The following is a 23,720-nucleotide window of genomic DNA, read 5'->3' on the forward strand; positions in this document are numbered from 1 at the left end:
ACTTATGTACATATGATTTCTTAGTTTTTTATTTTTAATAAATTTGCAAAAAAAAAAAAACTTTTTTCATGTTGTCATTATGGGGTGTTGTGAGTAGAATTTTGAGGGGAAAAAATTAATTTACTCTAAAATTAATTGACATTCAGGCCCTGTCAAGACAGTGACATTTAAAACCAACCAACTTGAGCTTCAAACCAGATCTAAAGAAACCCTGCGAGTGACATCATAGAGAGTTTGTCCAGTATGTACACAGTCTATAAGCACTACCCATCATGGAACGTATCCAAGACCTTAGTGAGGTGACATTGTGTACCAAGTTTCATCTTGATACACAAGGTCTTTGTCAAGATATTACATATATGAAGTTTTAGAAACCGGCCATGCCCAATGTCAAACTTGTCTGAGATCTGAGAGAGATGACCAAGTTATACCTTGATACACTTTTCTTTGTCAAGATATTGTATACTTGTTGACCAGTCCAGATGGATGAATACATGGACTGACAGAAATGCAGACAACTGAGCTTTGCAGTTTCTACACCACGTAACAAAGTGAAGCCTAAATCTTGTTGGTATAATCTCCATTGCTGCAAAATTCTGTCTACATTTTTCATGTTTCTCATCAAAATCCTGTTTGGCTTCATGGTCATTTATGTTTGATTCCCCCACCCCACAGTTTGGTGTGGGGGATAAAGAAAGGGATCATTTTCTTTCACATTAAATGTGTCTGGACTGTTTTTCCTTTTTATTTGCTCATTCTGCTGCAGACCTTTGGACAGGCGGTGCATGAATTATTATTGCAAAGAAGCACAAAGTCCTTATCAGATAAAGCTTTGAGTCACGTGGTTCAATAAGTCAGCCTGCTTCCTTGCACGGCTGTAATTGGAGCGTTTGGAGCAGGGGGTGGGATCAGGAGAAGCACATGAGTTGTCAAACAGGTTTGTCTTGGGAACTGGTGAGTGGTTTCACATTGGAGCTCCTTTGCAGCACAACAGGCCTGTTTGTGAGTTTTCGCTTCCATTTCTACACTATGTTGTCTTTGTGACTTTGTTTGAGCTAATTAAGCTTAATTAACACCTTCCTACCAGGAGATATCAGCTCGTCAGGGTCACACTGTGTGTAGGCCTCGTCGTGTATGTGTACATGCGAGGTCATCCTGTTTTGTGTGTGTGGGGTTTTTTCTCTATGAATCCAAATCATCTCACGCCGCCGTGACTCCAAATTAGAGGCTGTATTTTTGTCTGACCCACCTCCTGATATTCCTCTTTGGTTTGGATTATACATGTCTGTTCAGGATGTATGTTGCCGGTTGTTGCGCGTTACCATTTTGTGAATTCCGGAGACTTTGTGGCAGGTGAGAATCAGCGGTCATGGGGCAGAAAAGCTGACTGGAATCTGTCAGCAGGAGTGTGGCTCGGCTCAGGCTGGAATGGCTGCTATGTAGAGAATGTGACCGCCTGGTCCAGACTGTTTTAAAGATACATTTGAGAAATTTGCAATTTCAGTCATTCTTTCAGAACTTTATTGTGTAGTGTACATCGAGATGCATGTCTTGCATTTTCTTAAGTTTCACTTAAGGAGGATTTCCACCACAAACCTGGCAACAACTGTTACATTATTTTTTTTATTTTATTTAATGTTGCCGTAGCAGCTGTTGGTGTGCTTCCAGGCAGTAGTTTGCCAACAGCTGTCCTCGTGCACCTCCACGACATGCAAACCTCTGCCGCTCTTTTCATAGAGCCTGAAAATGAAGTGTCACTTGTATTGTGTGTTTGTCTGCTGGGAGATGGATGGCTGCAAGTAATTGTTGAAATCTGTCTGGGACGGCAGCCAATGAAGTAGCAAGATGGAAAGTGTTTAAAGCCAGTGATTGGTTGCTGTCTGAAGAGAAGTGATTGTGGATGGAAGATCTGAGTTGAGTTGGTATTGTTGGAGTACTTAAAGTGTCTGACAAGCAGATGTCGGCTTGTGTCCAGGGGTGTTTCAAGAGACTCTGGGGGCCCCGGGCAAAAGGGGACCTGGGGGAGGGGGGGGCGCTGATAATCCTCCCAAGACTGCACCATCATTCACCCTTGGTGCAGTTAATGCACAGAATTCAGTCTTCAAATAAATTGTTTTTAAGTTTTATTTTTAAAGGATAAACTGAGTGTAAAATGTAGCCTAATGGTGCTTTGTAGGTTGCTGCTCAGAAATGACGAAGCGTTTCACAGCTCTAGTTGTGTGGGGCCTCATTGTCAGGGCAGACAGCTCTCCAGCTACCATAGCGTCTGGACCCACAAAGCAGACTCCCAGACCTGGCGTAGGAGTAGGAAAAAACATGGTCTTTATTCCAGGTTTAGGTTCAGTGCACAGGTGGTATTTGTGTTGACGACCCTCCTGTCCTGTGCACCAACAGCAATTCTTGTATATTTGTCCGTGAATTGTTCTGTGAATTGTTTCTGTAATTTATGTTTGTATCATGGCCCAAGAAGAGGGTCACCCCTTTGAGTCTGGTCTGCTTGAGGTTTCTTCCTCAGAGGGAGTTTTTCCTTACCACTGTTGCTCTGGGGGTTGGTAAGGTTAGACCTTGCCTGTGTGAAGTGCCTTGAGGCAACGCTGTTGTGATTTGTCACTATATAAAGGTGGTCAAGCAGTGGAGCAGAAGTACAATTGGGGTCGGACATAAACGCAGTCATGATCAAGCAGGATTCAAGGCACGAGCAAACACAGTAATCAAAGATGAGGCAAAAGGTGTGGTCAAAGAGAACAGAGCAATAATCGGTACACGGCTTGAGAACAAAAGGCTGGAATGTCTGCAAAAAGCGACAACAAATTGGCTGTGAGACTGTGATGGCTTAAGTAAGGAACAAACAAATTAGGGTCATGTGAAGCAGGTGTTCAATTGTTGCAAAGGGGCGTGGCTAGTGAACAAAGATTAAACACAGTGCAAGATAGGAAGGAAGCGAGTGCACAAAGTGAAGTGATGTAGGATACAAAGATGTGTGAGTGAAAGAAAACAGAGCTGTCAGAATCAAAGTGTGAGACAAACATAAAAGCAGGTGCAGTGCTGTGGAGTGGGCACTAACTCGAAGGGCGTGAGGGGAAACTGAGAACTATGAACAAAGCTAAAATAAAAACTGAGGGCAGAAAAACATAACCAAGAACTGGACATGAACATGAGAACTGAAAATGGAACATAAATACTTAAGCAAAACTAAACTAGGAAAACAAGGTGGTAAACAAGCCATAAGCAAAACAAACTACATGAAAACAGCAAAACCTGACATAAAGCATAACTGATAACACAAATAAGAAAAGGTTATAAGCTTATAAGAAAAGAAAAGTTCTGGACATGACATGGCCGGTCATAGAATTTAAGAAAGAAGTTGTGAAGGTATCGGGTCAACTTATATCATCTACTAGCTCGTAGCAAAACTTGGTCAAGTCATAGCACTTTTCAAATCAGCAAGCAGACTCAGTGTTTTACAGCTTCTTGGTTTTGTTTGATTGGTGTTGGTTTGTGTCATTTATTTTAAAGTCAGTTAGCATAATAGCAGGCTAATGCTTGTTTAGCGTGGCATTTTGTTTACGCTTGCTGATTAACAGGCAGTTGATCACACAAATCACAAACTCCTTTTCCACACAGCACTATGTATTCCACGTTTGTGCAAAAATGGAATGCCCACACCAGGGTCAGACAGGTACAGCAGTTTATTCACATTTACCAGAACTGCCAGCTAACTCCTGGCACCATCTTTTATCGTGCCCCTGTTCTGTGGAATGATCTCCTGTGTCAATTAAACAGTCAGATTCTGTGGAGACTTTCAAGTCCAGACTTAAGACGCACTTACTTCCCTTTCGTATGGCTAGCATATTGGTATAGTTTTGTTTTATGCTTTTTACTCTTTTAATAATTTTTTTTAGTAAACGGAACATGCCGCGGCCTCAACTTTACCTAAATTCTGCGTCTTTTAGTGAAGCTTAGGGCCGGCGATCACCTTAGTATTTCCTGTTTTTCTTGTTGTTTAATGCTGGCAAATTATACAGTATTTCTTGTCTTTCTGATGTCTGATTGTTTTTTCTCTCTAAGGTGCAGCTCCATCCAGAGATGGGTGTGGTATTTGTGCTGGAGACCCTCCTGTCCTCTGCATCAACAGCATTTCCTGTACATTCGTTTTGTGAATTGTTCTGTAATTTGTTTGTAGCATGGCCCAAGCAGAGGGTCACCCCTTTGAGTCTGGTCTGCTTGAGGTTTCTTCCTCAGAGGGAGTTTTTCCTTACCACTGTTACTCTGGGGTTTGGTAGGTTAGACCTTACTTGTGTGACGCGCCTTGAGGCAACTCCCTTGTGATTTGGTGCCATATAAATGAAATTAATTTGAAAATTGAACCATGTGCTACAAGTTCACCAAGCGGGTGCTATGAGTTGGTAAGTGTTATGTTTTGACTATGAAATATCTGTTCTCTTGGGCCTCCTTTGACCTTGGGGCTCTAGGCATTTGCGTTTGTTCTTAGACCTCAACCTTTAATAGGCTGAAGAGGTACTGTTGTCACCCCTTCGGGTGTTGGATGGCATCAGCAATTAGACTGTTAGCATGATTGCTCTGGAATGGAAAGGCCTAAGGGTCACCAAACTTCCAGGATAGGTGTATCAGTTGAAGACCTCGGTCAAGTTAAAAAATGGGTGACCCTGAGGTCAAGGTCACAAGCTAATTTTTTTTTTTTAATTTCTTGTTAGAGCCATTGCTCTACAATGGGGAGGCCACCAAATTTACAGAAAAGTGTATCAGATCAAGACCTCAGTCAGGTAACACCACAGGAATTCTGCCGCCCAGGAATTTGACTTTCATGGAGGCTGAGGGACAGCAATGGCAGGTGCCAGTACTTTTCAAAATTGTTGCGATGCCCCTGTTTATCTAGCGTCTTTCTTTGCATTGTTTCTTTATATTTGGAGTAATGATGTCTCTCTTTCACAGGAAATCTGAATGTCAAGGGTTCGGCTGACATGGAAGCTACATCTCTTTAAATATGAACTGAGCTGATTGGGACTGAGCTCGAACAACCTGACAGTTCCTCAGACTATTTACTCCCAGTGGTGAAAAGAAAAGTGCACAAAAATAAGAACAGCATAATGCCCATGGAGACGCTTCAGCCGCCAGTGAAACAACCACTGAGAACTGCTGTAGCTGCTACACCACCACGCCTGAAGCAGAAGGGGCCAGTGGGGCCAGAGTTCTACCGGCATTGCCCAACATCAGCAGGAAGACCAAAGCAGAGCGCGGTGGAAAGGCTGGAAGCAGACAAGGCCAAATATGTAAAGAGTCAGGTCGCTCTGTCCAAGCAGCAGCCGGTCAGGCCTCCTGGACTGCGGAAGCCTCTGCTAAAGCCTGATGCTGCAGTGCAACCCACCAGAAAGGCACCAACCCCAACAAAACCAAAGCAGGAAGGTGTTCTGTTGGATTTGGCGCACCTCAGCAGCCTGATTAGCGGTGTCAGCGATGTTGCTACTGTAAACACAGAGAGAAGCAATAAGCCTGACGGTGCTGCAGCTGCTGCACAACAGTCTCCTTGCACGGCACCTCCTGCCGCCCAGCAGAAGAAGGAGAGGCCGTGTCCACCGCCTCGTCCTGACTGGTCCAGTCCAGCTAAGGTGAGGCTGAAAGCGTCTGTGCAGGCTAAAGTGGAGAGTACCGCCTCTTCTCCGACGGCAGTGACTGTACGCAGGGTGGATGTCAAGCCGCAGGCCCGTCCGGTGAGGATGCCGGGCAGACTGCCACAATACCTCCGCCAGCCGCTGCAGCCCATAACATTACAGTCCCAATTACCACTCCGCCAGACAGCGTCGCACCTACGATTATTTTACCCCAGAAATACACCAGGACCTTCTCCTCTGAGACCTGTTATTGCTCCACCTAAATGTGATGCTCCACTTGAGGCCACAGTTTCTCCTTCCCCTCCTCCTCTCCTCCTTGATTTCCCCCCACCTTCCCCAGCAATTACCCGCCTGTCTTCCTCAAGCGCCAGGAAACGCCCCTCTCTGACTCGGTCCAAGTCCGATATGAGTGACCGATACTCCCGAGCCGGAACAGAGCTTGAGCGTTTCTTTAACTTGTGCGGTTTGGACCCTGCCGACCTTCAGGAGTTGAAAGGACCTGGTTCTGACATTGTGTCGCTCGCCCGGTTCCGCAGCGTGAGCGCTCCGGGGTCAGAGTGTGCAGCCTCAGATAGAGGAGATGAAGAAGATGATGAGGATAACGGGAATGTCACAGAGCGTGTTCCCTACGGTGTTTCTGTCATTGAGAGGAATGCCAGAGTGATCAAATGGCTCTATGGAATTCGTCAGGCCAAGGACAGTCCCGGAAAAACCACGAACCTATAGGACAACCTGAAATAGTTGAACTTTGAAACTGCTGCTGATGGGATCCGGTGCTGAAATCGGTTTACCTGGGACATATACTCCAGTGATAATGAACAGAATTTTTTCACTTGCTGTTTGCTAGTTCCATTTTTAAGTGGAAGTTAGGATGTAATTTAAAGTGACATTAGTACATCTAATCTTTTTGTGTTATTTTGAGTTTTAAAAGATTCTCATTGTCTCATAATGAGGCTGTGCTTTGACTTGTTGCTGTCTGGCCCTGCAGAGTATGATTAGTTTGAGCATGTATTAAAGGCTCTGTGATGCAAGCATGCTGTTTTTGTGTGTATGTGTTACAGTACTCTACATCACAAACTGTTTCGTCAAGGTTGAAATACCCCATCATAAACCACCCTCAAAAACAGGGTGATCATCCAAGGAGACTTGAGGGAAGCCACCAACACACCCGTCACAATGCTGGTGAACGTCAGTGGCTGTACTTGGAGAACCCGTGGATGGAGCATCTTTGGTCTGTTGCGTCACAAGTTGCAGCTTTATGGTAGAGTGAAAAATACTTTGAGAGATGGAAGAAAAAAAAGGTACACGAAATTCCAGGTATAGTTTCCCAGAAAGCAGGTGGGAAACCAGCATTCTGTGATGTGTTCACACAACTGTGAAAAGCTAAAAAGTTATACATGCCAATCAATAACTGCTGGTAATCTTGTTCACATAAAATCCTTATAAGATTGCCTTGCAGCAGTGAGAAGTTGGATGTCTAGAAACTTCCTACTTTTAAACTCTGATAAGACTGAAATGATGGTTCTTGATCCAGTGAGACATCGGCATCAATTTGACCAGTTAACACTCAGCCTCGGCACGTGTGTCATACATCACACTGACAAAGTGAGGAACCTTGGAGTAATTTTTGATCCTTCGTTGTCCTTTGGCCTCCACATTAGAAATATTACAAGGACTGCTTTCTTCCACCTGCAAAATATAGCGAAGATTCATCCCATCCTGTCTTTGGCTGATGCTGAGACCCTGCTCCATTTATCTATTCTAGATTGGACTACTGCAATGTTCTATTTTCTGGTTTACCGCAGTCTAGCATTAGGGCTCTCCAATTGGTTCAAAATGTTGCAGCCAGACTTTTGACACGAAGCAGAAAGTTCGACCACATTACACCCATTTTGGCATCCCTTCACTGGCTTCCTGTCCCAGTGAGATCAGATTTTAAGGTTCTGCTACTAACCTATAAAATTATTCATGGACTGGCACCCTCCTACCAAGCTGACCTAATTAAACCTTACGTACCGGCCCGGGCTTTACGTTCTCAGGGTGCAGGACTACTTTGTGTCCCTAAGGTGAATAAGAAGTCTGCGGGTCACAGAGCTTTCTCTTATCGTGCCCCTGTTCTGTGGAATGATCTCCCTGCATCAATAAAACAGATTCTGTGGAGACTTTCAAGGCCAGACTTAAGACACACTTATTTTCCCTTTCATAAGGGTAGCATACTGGTACAGTTTTGTTTTACGCTTTTTACTCTTTTAATTCATTATATTAGGAATTGGAGCGAGCGGCGGCCTCAACTTTACCTAAATTCTGGGTCTTTTAGTAAAGTTTAGGGCTAGTGGCCGGTGATCACCTTAGTATTTCTCTGTTTTTCTTGTTTAATGCTGGCAAATTATACAGTATTTCTTGCTTTTCTGATGCCTGATTCTGTTTTTTTCTCTCTGTTTAAGGTGCAGCTCCATCCAGAGATGGGAGTTGTGTTCGTGTTTGCGATCCTCCTGTCCTGTGCGCTAATTGCATTTCTTGTATATTCGTCCGTGAAATGTTCTGTAATTTATTTTTTGTAGCATGGCCCAAGCAGAGGGTCACCCCTTTGAGTCTGGTCTGCTTGAGTTTTCTTCCTCAGAGGGAGTTTTTCCTTACCACTGTTGCTCTGGGGGTTGGTAAGGTTAGACCTTACCTGTGTGAAGCAGTTTGAGGCAACTCTGTTGTGACTTGGCGCTATACAAATGAAAATAAATTGAAAAGCTCAGATATTTCAAATTCATGAAAACAAATCTGATTCAGGTCTGTTTAGTTGGTAATATATAATATAAATGAATGTGAACAAAATAAAATCTGGCAAAACATTACCTTTTGGTCATTTCAACCGGTAATGTGAATGTAGCCAGTTTAGACAAACCAGAGCTTGCAGAAGCATCTGCACCTACTTCTTCTGTTTACTCCTGTTGCCTCACATCCACTCAGTCATTCAATCATCTTCAAACGCTTACTCCAATGAAGGGTCACAGGGGCTGGAGCTTATCCCAGTAGTCAAAGGGTGCAAGGCGGAGTACACCCTGGACAGGACGCCAGTCTGTTGCAGGGCCACATATAGACAAACATTCACATGTACACCTACAGTCAGTTTAAAGTTTCCAACCCACCTAACCTGCACATTTTGGGATGTGGGAGGAAGTCAGAGAACCCACAAAAATGAGGGGAAAACACGGAAACTCCACACAGAAAGGCCACAGGTGGGAATCAACCCATGACCTTCTTGCTGCGAGGCAACAGTGCTAACCACTAAGCCACTGTGCTGACTTGCCTCACATTATATTAAATGTATTTTTAAAAAATGTTTTTTTCTCTCACAGTGGCCTCAAAGGAAATTGTAAATGAGCGACAAAGTGACTGTGTGTTTGGGGGGTTAAAGTATACAAAAACACACTCATCTTCACAGGCTGATGTGCATGAATAAATGAGGAAGGGAAAGAGTGGTGTGAGAGGGTGGGGACTGAGAGAACCTCTGGGATTATTGAATAAAACCTGTTGTTACTATAGTAACTGAGCTTATTTTATCTCCCATTCTGAAATGGGCTCAAGTTACACCTGTTACTCTGGTTTGATTAATCTCCCTTTCTGAAACGGAAAACTCAGTTTCACTCATTTCAGGTTTAACAAACTCAGAGTTTCACCAAATGGGAACAAAAAGACAAATGCTGCTCAATCTATAGTCTGATCTTTCACTGGACTTTGCTAATCATATGTTCTGCAAAACAGACCTGCAACGGATAAACTCAGTGTCAGTGTGATTAATACAATTTCAATTGATTTTCAATTTAATTTCAATTTATTTTCATTTATATAACGGAGTTGTCTCAAGGCGCTTCACACAAGTAAGGTCTAATCTTACTAACCCCCAGAGCAACAGTGGTAAGGAAAAACTCCCTCTGAGGAAGAAACCTCAAGCAGACCAGACTCAAAGGGGTGACCCTCTGCTTGGGCCATGCTACAGACATAAATTACAGAACAATTCAATCAATCAACTTTTTTCTTGTATAGCGCCAAATCACAACAAACAGTTGCCCCAAGGCGCTCCACATTGCAAGGCAAGGCCATACAATAATTATGAAACACAGTCTACGTCTAAAGCAACATAACCAAGGGATGGTCCAGGGTCACCCGATCCAGCCCTAACTATAAGCCTTAGCGAAAAGGAAAGTTTTAAGCCTAATCTTAAAAGTAGAGAGGGTATCTGTCTCCCTGATCTGAATTGGGAGCTGGTTCCACAGGAGAGGAGCCTGAAAGCTGAAGGCTCTGCCTCCCATTCTACTCTTACAAACCCTAGGAACTACAAGTAAGCCCGCAGTCTGAGAGCGAAGCGCTCTAATGGGGTAATATGGTACTATGAGGTCCCTAAGATAAGATGGGACCTGATTATTCAAAACCTTATAAGTAAGAAGAAGAATTTTAAATTCTATTCTAGCATTAACAGGAAGCCAATGAAGGGAGGCCAACACGGGTGAGATATGCTCTCTCCTGCTAGTCCCCGTCAGTACTCTAGCTGCAGCATTCTGAACCAACTGAAGGCTTTTTAGGGAACTTTTAGGACAACCTGATAATAATGAATTACAATAGTCCAGCCTAGAGGAAACAAATGCATGAATTAGTTTTTCAGCATCACTCTGAGACAAGACCTTTCTGATTTTAGAGATATTGCGTAAATGCAAAAAGGCAGTCCTACATATTTGTTTAATATGCGCTTTGAATGACATATCCTGATCAAAAATAACTCCAAGATTTCTCACAGTATTACTAGAGATCAGGGAAATGCCATCCAGAGTAACGATCTGGTTAGACACCATGCTTCTAAGATTTGTGGGGCCAAGTACAATAACTTCAGTTTTATCTGAGTTTAAAAGCAGGAAATTAGAGGTCATCCATGTCTTTATGTCTGTAAGACAATCCTGCAGTTTAGCTAATTGGTGCGTATCCTCTGGCTTCATGGATAGATAAAGCTGGGTATCATCTGCGTAACAATGAAAATTTAAGCAATACCGTCTAATAATACTGCCCAAGGGAAGCATGTATAAAGTGAATAAAATTGGTCCTAGCACAGAACCTTGTGGAACTCCATAATTAACTTTAGTCTGTGAAGAAGATTCCCCATTTACATGAACAAACTGTAATCTATTAGACAAATATGATTCAAACCACCGCAGCGCAATGCCTTTAATACCTATGACATGCTCTAATCTCTGTAATAAAATTTATGGTCAACAGTATCAAAAGCAGCACTGAGGTCCAACAGAACAAGCACAGAGATAAGTCCACTGTCCAAAGCCATAAGAAGATCATTTGTAACCTTCACTAATGCTGTTTCTGTACTATGATGAATTCTAAAACCTGACTGAAACTCTTCAAATAGACCATTCCTCTGCAGGTGATCAGTTAGCTGTTTTACAACTACCCTCTCAAGAATCTTTGAGAGAAAAGGAAGGTTGGAGATTGGCCTATAATTAGCTAAGATAGCTGGGTCAAGTGATGGCTTTTTAAGTAATGGTTTAATTACTGCCACCTTAAAGGCCTGTGGTACATAACCAACTAACAAAGATAGATTGATCATATTTAAGATTGAAGCATTAAATAATGGTAGGACTTCCTTGAGCAGCCTGGCAGGAATGGGGTCTAATAAGCATGTTGATGGTTTGGATGAAGTAACTAATGAAAATAACTCAGACAGAACAATCGGAGAGAAAGAGTCTAACCAAATACCGGCATCACTGAAAGCAGCCAAAGATAACGATACATCTTTGGGATGGTTATGAGTAATTTTTCTCTAATAGTCAAAATTTTGTTAGCAAAGAAAGTCATGAAGTCATTACTAGTTAAAGTTAATGGAATACTCAGCTCAATAGAGCTCTGACTCTTTGTCAGCCTGGCTACAGTGCTGAAAAGAAACCTGGGGTTGTTCTTATTTTCTTCAATTAGTGATGAGTAGAAAGATGTCCTAGCTTCACGAAGGGCTTTCTTATAGAGCAACAAACTCTTTTTCCAGGCTAAGTGAAGATCTTCTAAATTAGTGAGACGCCATTTCCTCTCCAACTTACGGGTTATCTGCTTTAAGCTACGAGTTTGTGAGTTATACCACGGAGTCAGACACTTCTGATTTAAAGCTCTCTTTTTCAGAGGAGCTACAGCATCCAAAGTTGTCTTCAATGAGGATGTAAAACTATTGACAAGATACTCTAACTCCCTTACAGAGTTTAGGTAGCTACTCTGCTCTGTGTTGGTATATGACATTAGAGAACATAAAGAAGGAATCATATCCTTAAACCTAGTTACAGCGCTTTCTGAAAGACTTCTAGTGTAATGAAACTTATTCCCCACTGCAGGGTAGTCCATCAGGGTAAATGTAAATGTTATTAAAAAATGATCAGACAAAAGGGAGTTTTCAGGGAATACTGTTAAGTCTTCTATTTCCATACCATAAGTCAGAACAAGATCTAAAATATGATTAAAGTGGTGGGTGGACTCATTTACTTTTTGAGCAAAGCCAATAGAGTCTAATAATAGATTAAATGCAGTGTTGAGGCTGTCATTTTCAGCATCTGTGTGGATGTTAAAATCGCCCACTATAATTATCTTATCTGAGCTAAGCACTAAGTCAGACAAAAGGTCTGAAAATTCACAGAGAAACTCACAGTAACGACCAGGTGGACGATAGATAATAACAAATAAAACTGGTTTTTGGGACTTCCAATTTGGATGGACAAGACTAAGAGACAAGCTTTCAAATGAATTAAAGCTCTGTCTAGGTTTTTGATTAATTAATAAGCTGGAATGGAAGATTGCTGCTAATCCTCCGCCCCGGCCCGTGCTACGAGCATTCTGACAGTTAGTGTGACTCGGGGGTGTTGACTCATTTAAACTAACATATTCATCCTGCTGTAACCAAGTTTCTGTTAGGCAGAATAAATCAATACGTTGATCAATTATTATATCATTTACCAACAGGGACTTAGAAGAAAGAGACCTAATGTTTAATAGACCACATTTAACTGTTTTAGTCTGTGGTGCAATTGAAGGTGCTATATTATTTTTCTTTTTGAATTTTTATGCTTAAATAGATTTTTGCTAGTTATTGGTGGTCTGGGAGCAGGCACCGTCTCTACGGGGATGGGGTAATAGGGGGATGGCAGGGGGAGAGAAGCTGCAGAGAGGTGTATAAGACCACAGCTCTGCCTCCTGGTCCCAACGCTAGACAGTCACAGTTTGGAGGATCCCAAAAATTGGCCAGATTTCTAGAAATGAGAGCTGCTCCCTCTAAAGTGGGATGGATGCCGTCTCTCCTAACAAGACCAGGTTTTCCCCAGAAGCTTTGCCAATTATCAATGAAGCCCACCTCATTTTTTGGACACCACTCAGACAGCCAGCAATTCAAGGAGAACATGCGGCTAAACATGTCACTCCCGGTCTGATTGGGGAGGGGCCCAGAGAAAACAACAGAGTCCGACATTGTTTTTGCAAAGTTACACACCGATTCAATGTTAATTTTAGTGACCTCCGATTGGCGTAACCGAGTGTCATTACTGCCGACGTGAATTACAATCTTACCAAATTTACGCTTAGCCTTAGCCAGCAATTTCAAATGTCCTTCGATGTCGCCTGCTCTGGCCCCCGGAAGACAACTGACAATGGTTGCTGGTGTCGCTAACTTCACATTTCTCAAAACAGAGTCGCCAATAACCAGAGTTTGATCCTCGGCGAGTGTATCGTCGAGTGGGGAAAAACGGTTAGAGATGTGAACGGGCTGACGGTGTACACGGGGCTTCTGTTTAGGGCCACGCTTCCTCCTCACAGTCACCCAGTCAGCCTGCCTTCCCGACTGCACGGGGTCTGCCAGGGGGGAACTAACGGCGGCTAAGCTACCTTGGTCCGCACCGACTACAGGGGCCTGGCTAGCTGTAGAATTTTCCACGGTGCGGAGCCGAGCCTCCAATTCGCCCAGCCTGGCCTCCAAAGCTACGAATAAGCTGCACTTATTACATGTACCGTTACTGCTAAAAGAGGCCGAGGAATAACTAAACATTTCACACCCAGAGCAGAAAAGTACGGGAGAGACAGGAGAAGCCGCCATGCTAAAACGGCTAAGAGCTAGTAGCTACGCTAAGCTAGCGGATTCCCAAACAGGGAATCCGACACTAGACAGGCTGTGGAGCAGCACAGGTAACGCACGACAACAGTGCTAAAATAAAATAAAAATCCACTAGACAGGCTGTGGAGCAGCACAGGTAACGCACAACAACAGTGCTAAAAAATAAAATAAAATAAAAACAAATATACAGAAAATGCTGTTGGTGGACAGGAGAGTTTCCAGCACAAATACAACTCCCATCTCTGGATGGAGCTGCACCTTAAACAGAGAGAAAAAACAGAATCGGGCATCAGAAAGACAAGAAATACTGTATAATTTGTCAGCATTAAACAACAAGAAAAAAACAAGAAATACCAAGCTGATCGCCGGCCACTAGTCCTAAGCTTCACTAAAAGACACAGTATTTAGGTGAAGTTGAGGCTGCGGCCCACTCAGTTTCCTAATAAAATTAATTAAAAGAGTAAACAGCGTAGAACTATACTATGCCAGTATGCTAGCCATGCGAAAGGGAAAATAAGTGCGCCTTAAGTCTGGACTTGAAAGTCTCCACAGAATCTGACTGTTTTATTGAAGCAGGGAGATCATTCCACAGAACAGGGGCGTGATAAGAGAAAGCTCTGTGACCCGCAGACTTCTTATTCACCCTAGGGACACAAAGTAGTCCTGCACCCTGAGAAGGCAAAGCCCGGGCCGGTACGTAAGGTTTAATTAGGTCAGCTAGGTAGGAAGGTGGCAGTCCGTGAACAATTTTATAGACTAGTAGCAGAACCTTAAAATCTGATCTCACTGGGACAGGAAGCCATTGAAGGGATGCCAAAATGGGTGTAATGTGGTCGAACTTTCTGCTTCATGTCAAAAGTCTGGCTGCAGCATTTGCTACCAAATGGAGACCCCTAATGCTAGACTGCGGTAAAACAGAAAATAGAACATTGCAGTAGTCCAATCTAGAAGAGATAAACGCATGGATCAGGGTCTCAGCATCAGCCATAGACAGGATGGGACGAATCTTCGCTATATTTTGCAGGTGGAAAAAAGCAGTCTTCGTAATATTTCTAATGTGCAGGTCAAAGGACAATGTAGGATCAAAAATTACCCCAAGGTTCCTCACTTTGTCAGTGTGATGTATGACACACGAGCCTACCAGTTTTACTCTGTCATCTGTCCAAGTTTCAGATACAGGGAGAGCTCCCCTGTTGGTGAGAGCCAGTAACATTAGAAATATGAGACTAAACCACACCCATGTTAACACCCACAAGGTATAAAAAGTGTTGTATGACTCATTTTAGGGGCCTGTCACAAGATGGACACTGTCTGTGGGGGTCCCGGGCCTGGTTTCTAACGTGACCTTGAATAAACTCAAAATGAGGAATACAATGGTTTGGTTTTTGGTAAGGGACAGAATTTTACATAAAAAGAACCAGGTAGAAATAACAGTGGAAAACTTCTAATTTTGAACGACGCCATTTCCGTTCTAGACCTCTTGCCTTATGCTTGAGGTCACGCAGGTAATCGTTGAACCAAGGTGAGTGTGTTTTGGGGTAGCACGGTTTTAACACAGGTGGCACAATCATGTCGAGTGTAGTTTTGAGCACTGAGTTTAAATTATCCACAAGACTGTCTACTGATTGGGTATTTGCCAAATGTGAGGCTACGACATCAGGCAGTTTAGCTTCAAATTCAGTCTTAGTTGAGGAGTTGATGCATCGCCATAGTGATATATAAGGTTTTATTGTTCCACTAAACATGGCAGCGAAATTGTAAACGTAATGTGAGTGATCAGAGACCACTGATGTAAGAGGCATGATGTCAATATTCATGACAGCAATACCACGTGCGAGAACCAAATCCAGGGTATTTCCACTAATGTGCGTCGAGTCCCGAATGCATTGCCGAAATCCTAATGCAGGGGTGGCCAAGTTCGGTCCTCAAGAGCCAACTTCCTGACAGTCTTAGTTGCCTGCTCCAACACACCTGAATCCAATGAAAGGCTCATTAAAAGTCTGCTAACAAGTCTTTCATTGGATTCAGGTGTGTTGGAGCAGGGAGACAACTAAGAGTGTCAGGAAGGTGGCTCTCGAGGACCGAACTTGGCCACCCCTCTCCTAATGCATCCACAATTTCCATAAATGATTTGCAGAGGGATCAGAAGGCTTATTTATATGAACGTCAAAGTCACCAATAATCAGAATGTTATCTGCACTAGTTGACAAGTTAGAGATGATTGCACCAAATTCATCTAAGAATTCAGAATATGGGCCAGGAGGCCTATATACAGTGACAAAGTAATACGGCTGATTTTTATTCTTCTGACCTTGGCAATGCGTAATATCCTGAGCAGAGCGGCGAGTCAGATGCTCAAACAAGTTATATTTGTGATCCCCAACTGCTAATAAGCTAAACCTAGATTTATAAGGGTGATTCTTTAACTATGGGCACTATTGGCCTTGTAAATGTAATTTCCACCACACCATTGCCTTACAATATAAAGCGCCTTGGGGCAACTGTTTGTTGTGATTTGGCACTATATACATGCAATCTGATGTCACTGTTTATCTCCATAGAAACTACCCAAACAATCTTTCATACAAACTGTTTAAAGGGACATTACAGTGTTGTGTTGCGATAACAGTGGGTTGCGATAACCCTATCGTATTTTATATATTGGTGGAAATTACGGCAATAGTGTGGGACAACTACATTTTGTTTAAAAAAATCACAACAGCTGTATGACATTGAATACCCCAATTATGTTTTGATTATTTTACTGATATTTTATTCAGAGATATTTTAAAACATTAGAAAAAACATTTCTTTACCATTCATTTTTATCATTGAAGATCAAAAGTTTGGGTGTGGGACAAGCACAAAACGGCAATATTTGCATATAATGATGCTGAAAAAAGGTGAAAGTCATCATAGACTACTAGAACAAATTTCTTAACACACTTTCATTGTAAAGATAACTATAAAAGTGTGAAATTTCCCCTTTTTTCTGTTTTTCATACAATATGATCTGTTGTGTGGGCCGCTGAAGAGGAGGTACTGCTGGCCCACCACCACCAGAGGGCGCCCTGCTTGGAGTGCGGGCTCCAAGCACTAGAGGGCGCCAGACCCAGAAGAAGTGACAGCTGTCACTCATCCTCTGCACCAGCTGTCACTCGTTCATCATCACCACCATAAAAGCCGGACTGCAACTCCACCTCCCCGCCGAGAAATCGACTACCATTACCAAGGTAATTTCTCTGTGAACTTAAGACTGTGTATCTGTCTAAACTCTTCTTTGCAGCCGTTTTCCTGTCGGTGAGACTCGTCTGTGGAGGTGGCGTTTGAGGTGTTCAGCGACGGCTTCGCAACACCTCCCACCCAGATAAGTGCTCAAACAGGAGCTGCACGAGTGTGTGCTTGGAGGTGGAGGCGCTTCCTCCCTCGTTAACTGTGGATTTACTGAGTGTGCGGACTCACACTCACTCATCATATTTCTGCTTTCTGCCAGCAGTACCAGGGTCGACAGCTGAAGACAGAGGCCACCTGGGGACTCGGGACTTGGCGGCTCCGGTGTTCTTCAGACCGTTGGTGGTGGAAGCCGTGTGGGACGCAGCTTCTCTCTCGTCGGGGGTCTTCTATCTTCGAGCCTGCCCACACGTCACCTGGTGTTAAATTGACTGTGTAGATTACAGTACGTTTCGTTGTGTATTATCGCAACATTAAATTGTTACCTTTTTGGCTTATTCATTGTCCGTTCATTTGCGCCCCCTGTTGTGGGTCCGTGCGACGACACCCTCCCAACATGATCAAAGGACATAAGTGCCCGTAGTCTAAGAATCACCCATAAATAAGAGCAACACCCCCGCCTTGCTTCGCATTACAAGGCACGTGACTAAATATATATGCTGGTGGGCAGGCCTCATTTAAGGGGATGACAGCTGTAGGTTTAAGCTAGGTTTCACATAACCCAATCATATTTAAGTGATGATCAATAATTAGATCATTAATCAACAATGATTTTGAGGATAGTGATCTTATGTTAATGAAACCCAGACTAAGGACCTCAGTGGGGTTGACAGTTAATCTGTCTGGGTTTCGGGGTGGTTCCAGTGTAGTATATACGTATAAGATGCCTAGAAGTAGGTTTACGTTACATTCCAGGCGTGCTGTAGCCAGTAGACATGAAATCTTTGCTTTTGCTGGAACAACCATTGGGCCATCCTCAATTTCAACATCATCCAATGTAGTAATGGGGATTAAGTTTGCAAAGCATATCCCTCTGTGATTTTTTTTATGGACACATCTACAGAAGCAGGCCATAGTCTCAACTTGTTGAATTTCCCTCCCTGGCAGATAAACTGCACTATCACCATAGTGGATTTTCTGCACTAATTTCTACGCTAAGCTAATGGATTCCACACTCACATTTGTCATAAGCCTTGCAGGGTCTCTAATCACCTGCTCCATGGCCTGCTGTAAATTCCTAATAGAGCTCTGTAGAGCTCTATCTATGTTTGCAGACAAGATGGCGGCACCTTCCCCAGTAGTGTGGAGGCTGTCCGGCATCAGCAAGCCACGGCGGCACCAGAACGAAGGCCAGTTATCAATAAAGCTAAAGCCTTGCTGTCTACAAAATTGCACCAGCCATCTATTTAATGATGTCAGCCTGTTGAATGCCTCATCAGTACCCAGGGAGGGGAGGGGACCAGAGACTATTAACTGATGCTAACACATCTTTCTGGCAATGTCACAAGTCCCCTCTATGTCCATTTCTGTGACCTCTGAGTGCTTCATTCTGATATCATTGGTGCTAATATGTTCACCAATTGGTGAACATAGTGAATAACTATGTGACTATATCTCATGTCATGTTCCTTAGTCTGTCTTCCGTTCTGCAGGGTCAGCACCCTAAGATGGGATGCAATGTCCGGAGCTCTGAACCAGCAGGAATACATTTCATGTCAGCCGGCGTCTGTAACCTGACTTTGCGGGTGACAGAATCCCCTATCACTAAAGTCCGGTGTTTCAGCCTGGAGACAGGAGTGGAAGTCACTCGTGGGCTCAGAGAATTCACATCAGGCAATTACAAGGAGGAGAACCGATTCACATTTTGCAGTGGCGAGTGTGCTCGGGGTACCACAACCAGGCACCAAGCCCTACGGGGCTTCCTCCGCCTAGCCACAGTCCGAAAGCCATCCTCCACAGCTGGCATTTCTCAGCTGATGCTAATGGGCTCGCTAGCCGGCCCAACACTAACCTCATCTGGAGTGCCCGTAATATCTAACTCCACTGAGCTAAGAAGCTGCTCTAACTTACGTACACGGCTCTCTAAGAGAGCCACCCTATCTTCCAACATCACGCAGGATTTACGGAGGGTGTAAAGTAGGTAGTGTACTTTGTACACTAAAAAATTCAAGAGTATAGCCAAGCAAACACGAGCTAACCAATAATGGATAAGCTAACCACTCATAAGGCTCACACAGACGCAAATAAATGAATTAAAATTCACAGCAGTTACACTGAAAAAGTAGCAGCAGTATTAGAATTGTAGGAACAGTAACAGTAAAAAAAAAATGAAAATGAAAAAAATTCTAAAATTATCTTCCTCAAACTCAAAGCAAATCTCTATAATGTGATATAAATGAATTAAAAATATAAAAGCCAAAATGATGGGTTGCATAAGCAATAGGTCCCTTTGGTATAATACCTGTAAATAATCAGTTTTATTGCTAGTTTTCTGTAGACAAGTCAGGGGATGGATACATGAACATTTCAGAAATTTTTGTATTGAGAAGCCTGATTTACTTTTTGTATTTGAAATGCCATAAACAAATTCAAATGTGTGAAATACCAAGGGGCTTAATACTTTTGCAAACCACTGTATTTTATAAACACTACCCAATCTAGAGCCCGTGGATCCCCACTGGCAACACGCTACTCAGTTTTAATTGTTAGGAAATTGTACATGCAGTAAATAGCGTTGTTGCTTATTTATTTCGAAATATGAGGAGGTGGGGTGAAATACAGCACCCATGTTTAATGACAAGAGTTGTTTGACCAGATTCCACTGCCTGAGAAGCGGTACTGGCTGTGCACAGGTGGATACCTTGTTTTCAAGCACAGGGGTCAACCGAAACAGCAAAAACAACCCAAAAGAGCCGTTAATTCATCAGAGTTAAAACAATGAGTATTTGTAAAATTTTTACAAGCTGCACACAGACAATAAAGAATCTGATTTTCAAGCAGACTGATGATGGAAACCTGCCACATGAGGATCAACATCAGGAGGTAAGTGGAGAAAAGAGTCGTTAAGCTGTGGCTTCAAGTGATACTCACACCTACTGGCTTTGAATTGAATTTATGATGTTCTTGTATTACATGTTAGTTAACAGGTAATAAGGCCTTTATAAAGCCTTTCTAAAATGCTTAACATTAATTTTTATATCTGTGCAATAACTTTATTTTATCTTACTTTATCCATATATACTCACATATACTGTATTTTTTACGTAATCTTGTTTCACACTGGCATTTTTGCATTTACCAGCCACCATGGCAATATACTTTATGCACGTTATATACTTTAGTCACCTTTCTTTAATGTAAATATTTTTCTTTTTTCTTTACAACTGTAGGACTTCATGCTGCTGCAACATGTGATTTTTCCCGTTGTGGGATAAATAAATTTGATCTTATTATGTACCTGGATGAAGACAGGCATTTGGTGTAAAACCTGTACCAAATCCCATTGCGGTTCTGTATTGGGTCAACTGTGGCGACCCTGAGAAACGCAGCAGTTATTAAATTAATATATGCTTCTAGTAACTGCAACAAAACCACATTTATTGTTATATTCTAAGGCATTGTGGTCAATTTAGACAAGACACCTGCAAAAAACACTATTAAATGTTAAGTGCAAAACTAACTGTGAATAAACGCATACAGTACTTTCCGAAGTAGAGGTCGCACCGAGTTTAACTCGCACCTGTCGAAAAGAAATAATAATAATTTTCTGAAAACAATAAACTCATATATAAGTCGCAGTGGGGTGTAAGGCTCACAATTTTTCTGTGTTATCTGTTGTGTGGGCCGCTGAAGAGGAGGTACTGCTGGCCCACTACCAAAGGGCGCCCTGCCTGAAGTGCTGGCTTCAGGCACGAGAGGGCGCTGCCACCTCACAAGAACAGCCAGGGTGACAGCTGTCGCTCATCAACTATGACAGCTGTCACCAATCACCAGGTCATCAACCACACACACAAAAGCCGGACGACATCTCCACCTCGTCGCTGAGATATCGTCTACCTCTAAGGTAAACTCTCAGCCGTTTGACTGTGCCGTTACGCACGTGATCTCTTTTCTGAGTGTTTGCAGGAGTTGCTGTAGCTGCTGTCAGCTGGGTGCTGCGTTTTGTGGTCCATGTTGGAGTGACGCTCTTCACCCTCACGCCAAAATGATAAGTAGCTCTTAGGCTCTGCACTACTGTGTTCTGTGTTAAAGGTGGAGGTGTTGTTTCCCAGTTGGAAAGACGACTTGCTGACTGTTTACTGAGTGTATTGTCACACACTCATCACATCTCTTCTTCTGCTTCCTGCCAGCAGTACCAGATCCGACAGACGGAGATGGTGACCACCTGGGGACTCGGGACTTGGCGGCTCCACTATCCTTCGGGTTCGGTGGCAGTGGAATTTGTGTGGGATCCGGTTCTACTCGAGAAGGATGTCTCCTATCCTCGAGCCTACCCACACATCACCTTGTATATTTTGATTGTGATCCAAATTCTGCGTTTGTCTGTATTCTCATTGTGCACATTTCACAACAGTAAAGTGTTGTATTTTTGGCTCATCTATTGTCTGCTCATTTACGTCCCCCTGTCCGTGTCACTACACTTTCCCAACAGGATATCTCGGCCATCGTCATAGATCCCGAGGGGCGTCAACCATCTGTTGGACAGCCAATGGAAGAGCAGGGTGCACAGGCGTCTGCAGGAGGCGTGTTAGGTGAGTTGCAGCAAATCCTCACCGCCTTTACTGCTCGGTTGGATCTAATGACCGAGCAGAACATCATCCTCAATCGCTGGATGGAGGCTCTCACCGCGCAGGTGGAAGCACGCGCTCAGGGCGCTGCTGCAGCTCCTCCTCCTGCTGACCCGGTGCCGAATATAGACATTCCACTGCTCATTCAACGACCCCCCCCTCCACCATCCCATGAAGCATACATAAGTCCCCCAGAGCTGTACGGGGGTTGTGTGGAGACGTGCGCGGACTTTTTAATGCAGTGTTCGCTCGTCTTTTCACAGTGTCCCGTGATGTACGCATCCGATGCCAGTAGGGTGGCTTGTGTGATTAATTTGCTTCGAGGTGAGGCACGCGCCTGGGCTACGGCGCTCTGGGAGCAGAATTCACGGCTCCTTACCTCTTATACTGGGTTTGTGAGGGAGTTCAGAACAGTATTTGATCACCCAAACAGAGGCGAGACTGCTTCAACAGCGCTGCTGTCAATGAGACAGGGGCATCGGAGTGCAGCTGAGTATGCGGTCGACTTCCGCATCGCGGCTGCGAGGTCCGGCTGGAATACTGCTGCACTCTGCGCCGCCTTCGTAAACGGACTGTCGTCAGTCCTGAAGGAGCATCTGGTGGCTAAGGATGAGCCACGGGATTTAGATGGGCTTATTGATCTGGTCATATGATTGGACAATCGGTTAGAGGAACACCGTCGGAAGCGAGACGAAGGACGCGGTCGGGTACGCGCCGTCCCTCTCCCTTCCGGATCCGAAAAGGTACCGCCCTCCCCATGCTCCACTGCCTCAGCGCTCCGTTTGGTGACAGCTCCCCCTGCTGACGATGCTATGGACACGAGCAGGGCTAAAGTCAGAGCCACTAACAAACAAAGGAGACTGGTCCATGGAGAGTGCTTTATCTGCGGCTCAAACGAGCATCAGCAGAGAGACTGCCCCAAACGGTTAAACACCAACGCCCACTCTTAGAAGCTGGGCTAAGGGTGGGCCAAGAAATTCACATGGGAATTTAAAATTCTTCTTCTTACTTATAAGGTTTTGAATAATCAGGTCCAATCTTATCTTAGGGACCTTGTAGTACCATATCACCCCAATAGAGCGCTTCGCTCTCAGACTGCAGGCTTACTTGTAGTTCCTAGGGTTTGTAAGAGTAGAATGGGAGGCAGAGCCTTCAGCTTTCAGGCTCCTCTCCTGTGGAACCAGCTCCCAATTCAGATCAGGGAGACAGACACCCTCTCTACTTTTAAGATTAGGCTTAAAACTTTCCTTTTTGCTAAAGCTTATAGTTAGGGCTGGATCCGGTGACCCTGAACCATCCCTTAGTTATGCTGCTATAGACGTAGACTGCTGGGGGGTTCCCATGATGCACTGTTTCTTTCTCTTTTTGCTCTGTATGCACCACTCTGCATTTAATCATTAGTGATCGATCTCTGCTCCCCTCCACAGCATGTCTTTTTCCTGGTTCTCTCCCTCAGCCCCAACCAGTCCCAGCAGAAGACTGCCCCTCCCTGAGCCTGGTTCTGCTGGAGGTTTCTTCCTGTTAAAAGGGAGTTTTTCCTTCCCACTGTAGCCAAGTGCTTGCTCACAGGGGGTCGTTTTGACCGTTGGGGTTTTACATAATTATTGTATGGCCTTGCCTTACAATATAAAGCGCCTTGGGGCAACTGTTTGTTGTGATTTGGCGCTATATATATAAAAAAAAAGATTGATTGATTGATTGACAAACCCGTCTTTCTGCACGACTCCCAGTTACGATCCTGAGTGGGGATCTAACCCTTCAGGCCCCTGCACTGGTGGACACGGGGTCAGAAGGGAATCTGCTGGACAGCAGATGGGCAAGGGAGGTAGGGCTCCCTCTGGTGGCGCTTCCTTCGCTATTGAAGGTACGGGCACTAGATGGCACCCTTCTCCCTTTAATCACACACACTACCTGTGACTCTGGTGGTGTCTGGGAATC

General features: G+C 43.9%; 1 protein-coding gene across 2 annotated transcripts; it reads left to right on the plus strand.

Annotated features, from left to right (window-relative positions):
* The first annotated feature begins 929 nt into the window (after positions 1 to 929).
* On the plus strand, positions 930 to 6,670 carry fam110a (family with sequence similarity 110 member A). 2 transcript variants are annotated; one of them, XM_034172995.1, is made up of 2 exons: positions 930 to 1,002; positions 4,954 to 6,670. In XM_034172995.1, the coding sequence occupies exon 2, from the start codon at positions 5,109 to 5,111 to the stop codon at positions 6,354 to 6,356; it is 1,248 nt and encodes a 415-aa protein (XP_034028886.1). In that variant the 5' UTR covers positions 930 to 1,002; positions 4,954 to 5,108; the 3' UTR covers positions 6,357 to 6,670. The 2 variants fall into 2 exon arrangements, with proteins under 2 accessions (XP_034028886.1, XP_034028887.1); XM_034172996.1 differs by lacking the exon at positions 930 to 1,002 and adding an exon at positions 4,716 to 4,852.
* The last annotated feature ends 17,050 nt before the right edge of the window (positions 6,671 to 23,720 follow it).

The sequence above is a fragment of the Thalassophryne amazonica genome, chromosome 6, assembly GCF_902500255.1.
Source record: "Thalassophryne amazonica chromosome 6, fThaAma1.1, whole genome shotgun sequence".
NCBI lineage: Eukaryota > Metazoa > Chordata > Actinopteri > Batrachoidiformes > Batrachoididae > Thalassophryne > Thalassophryne amazonica.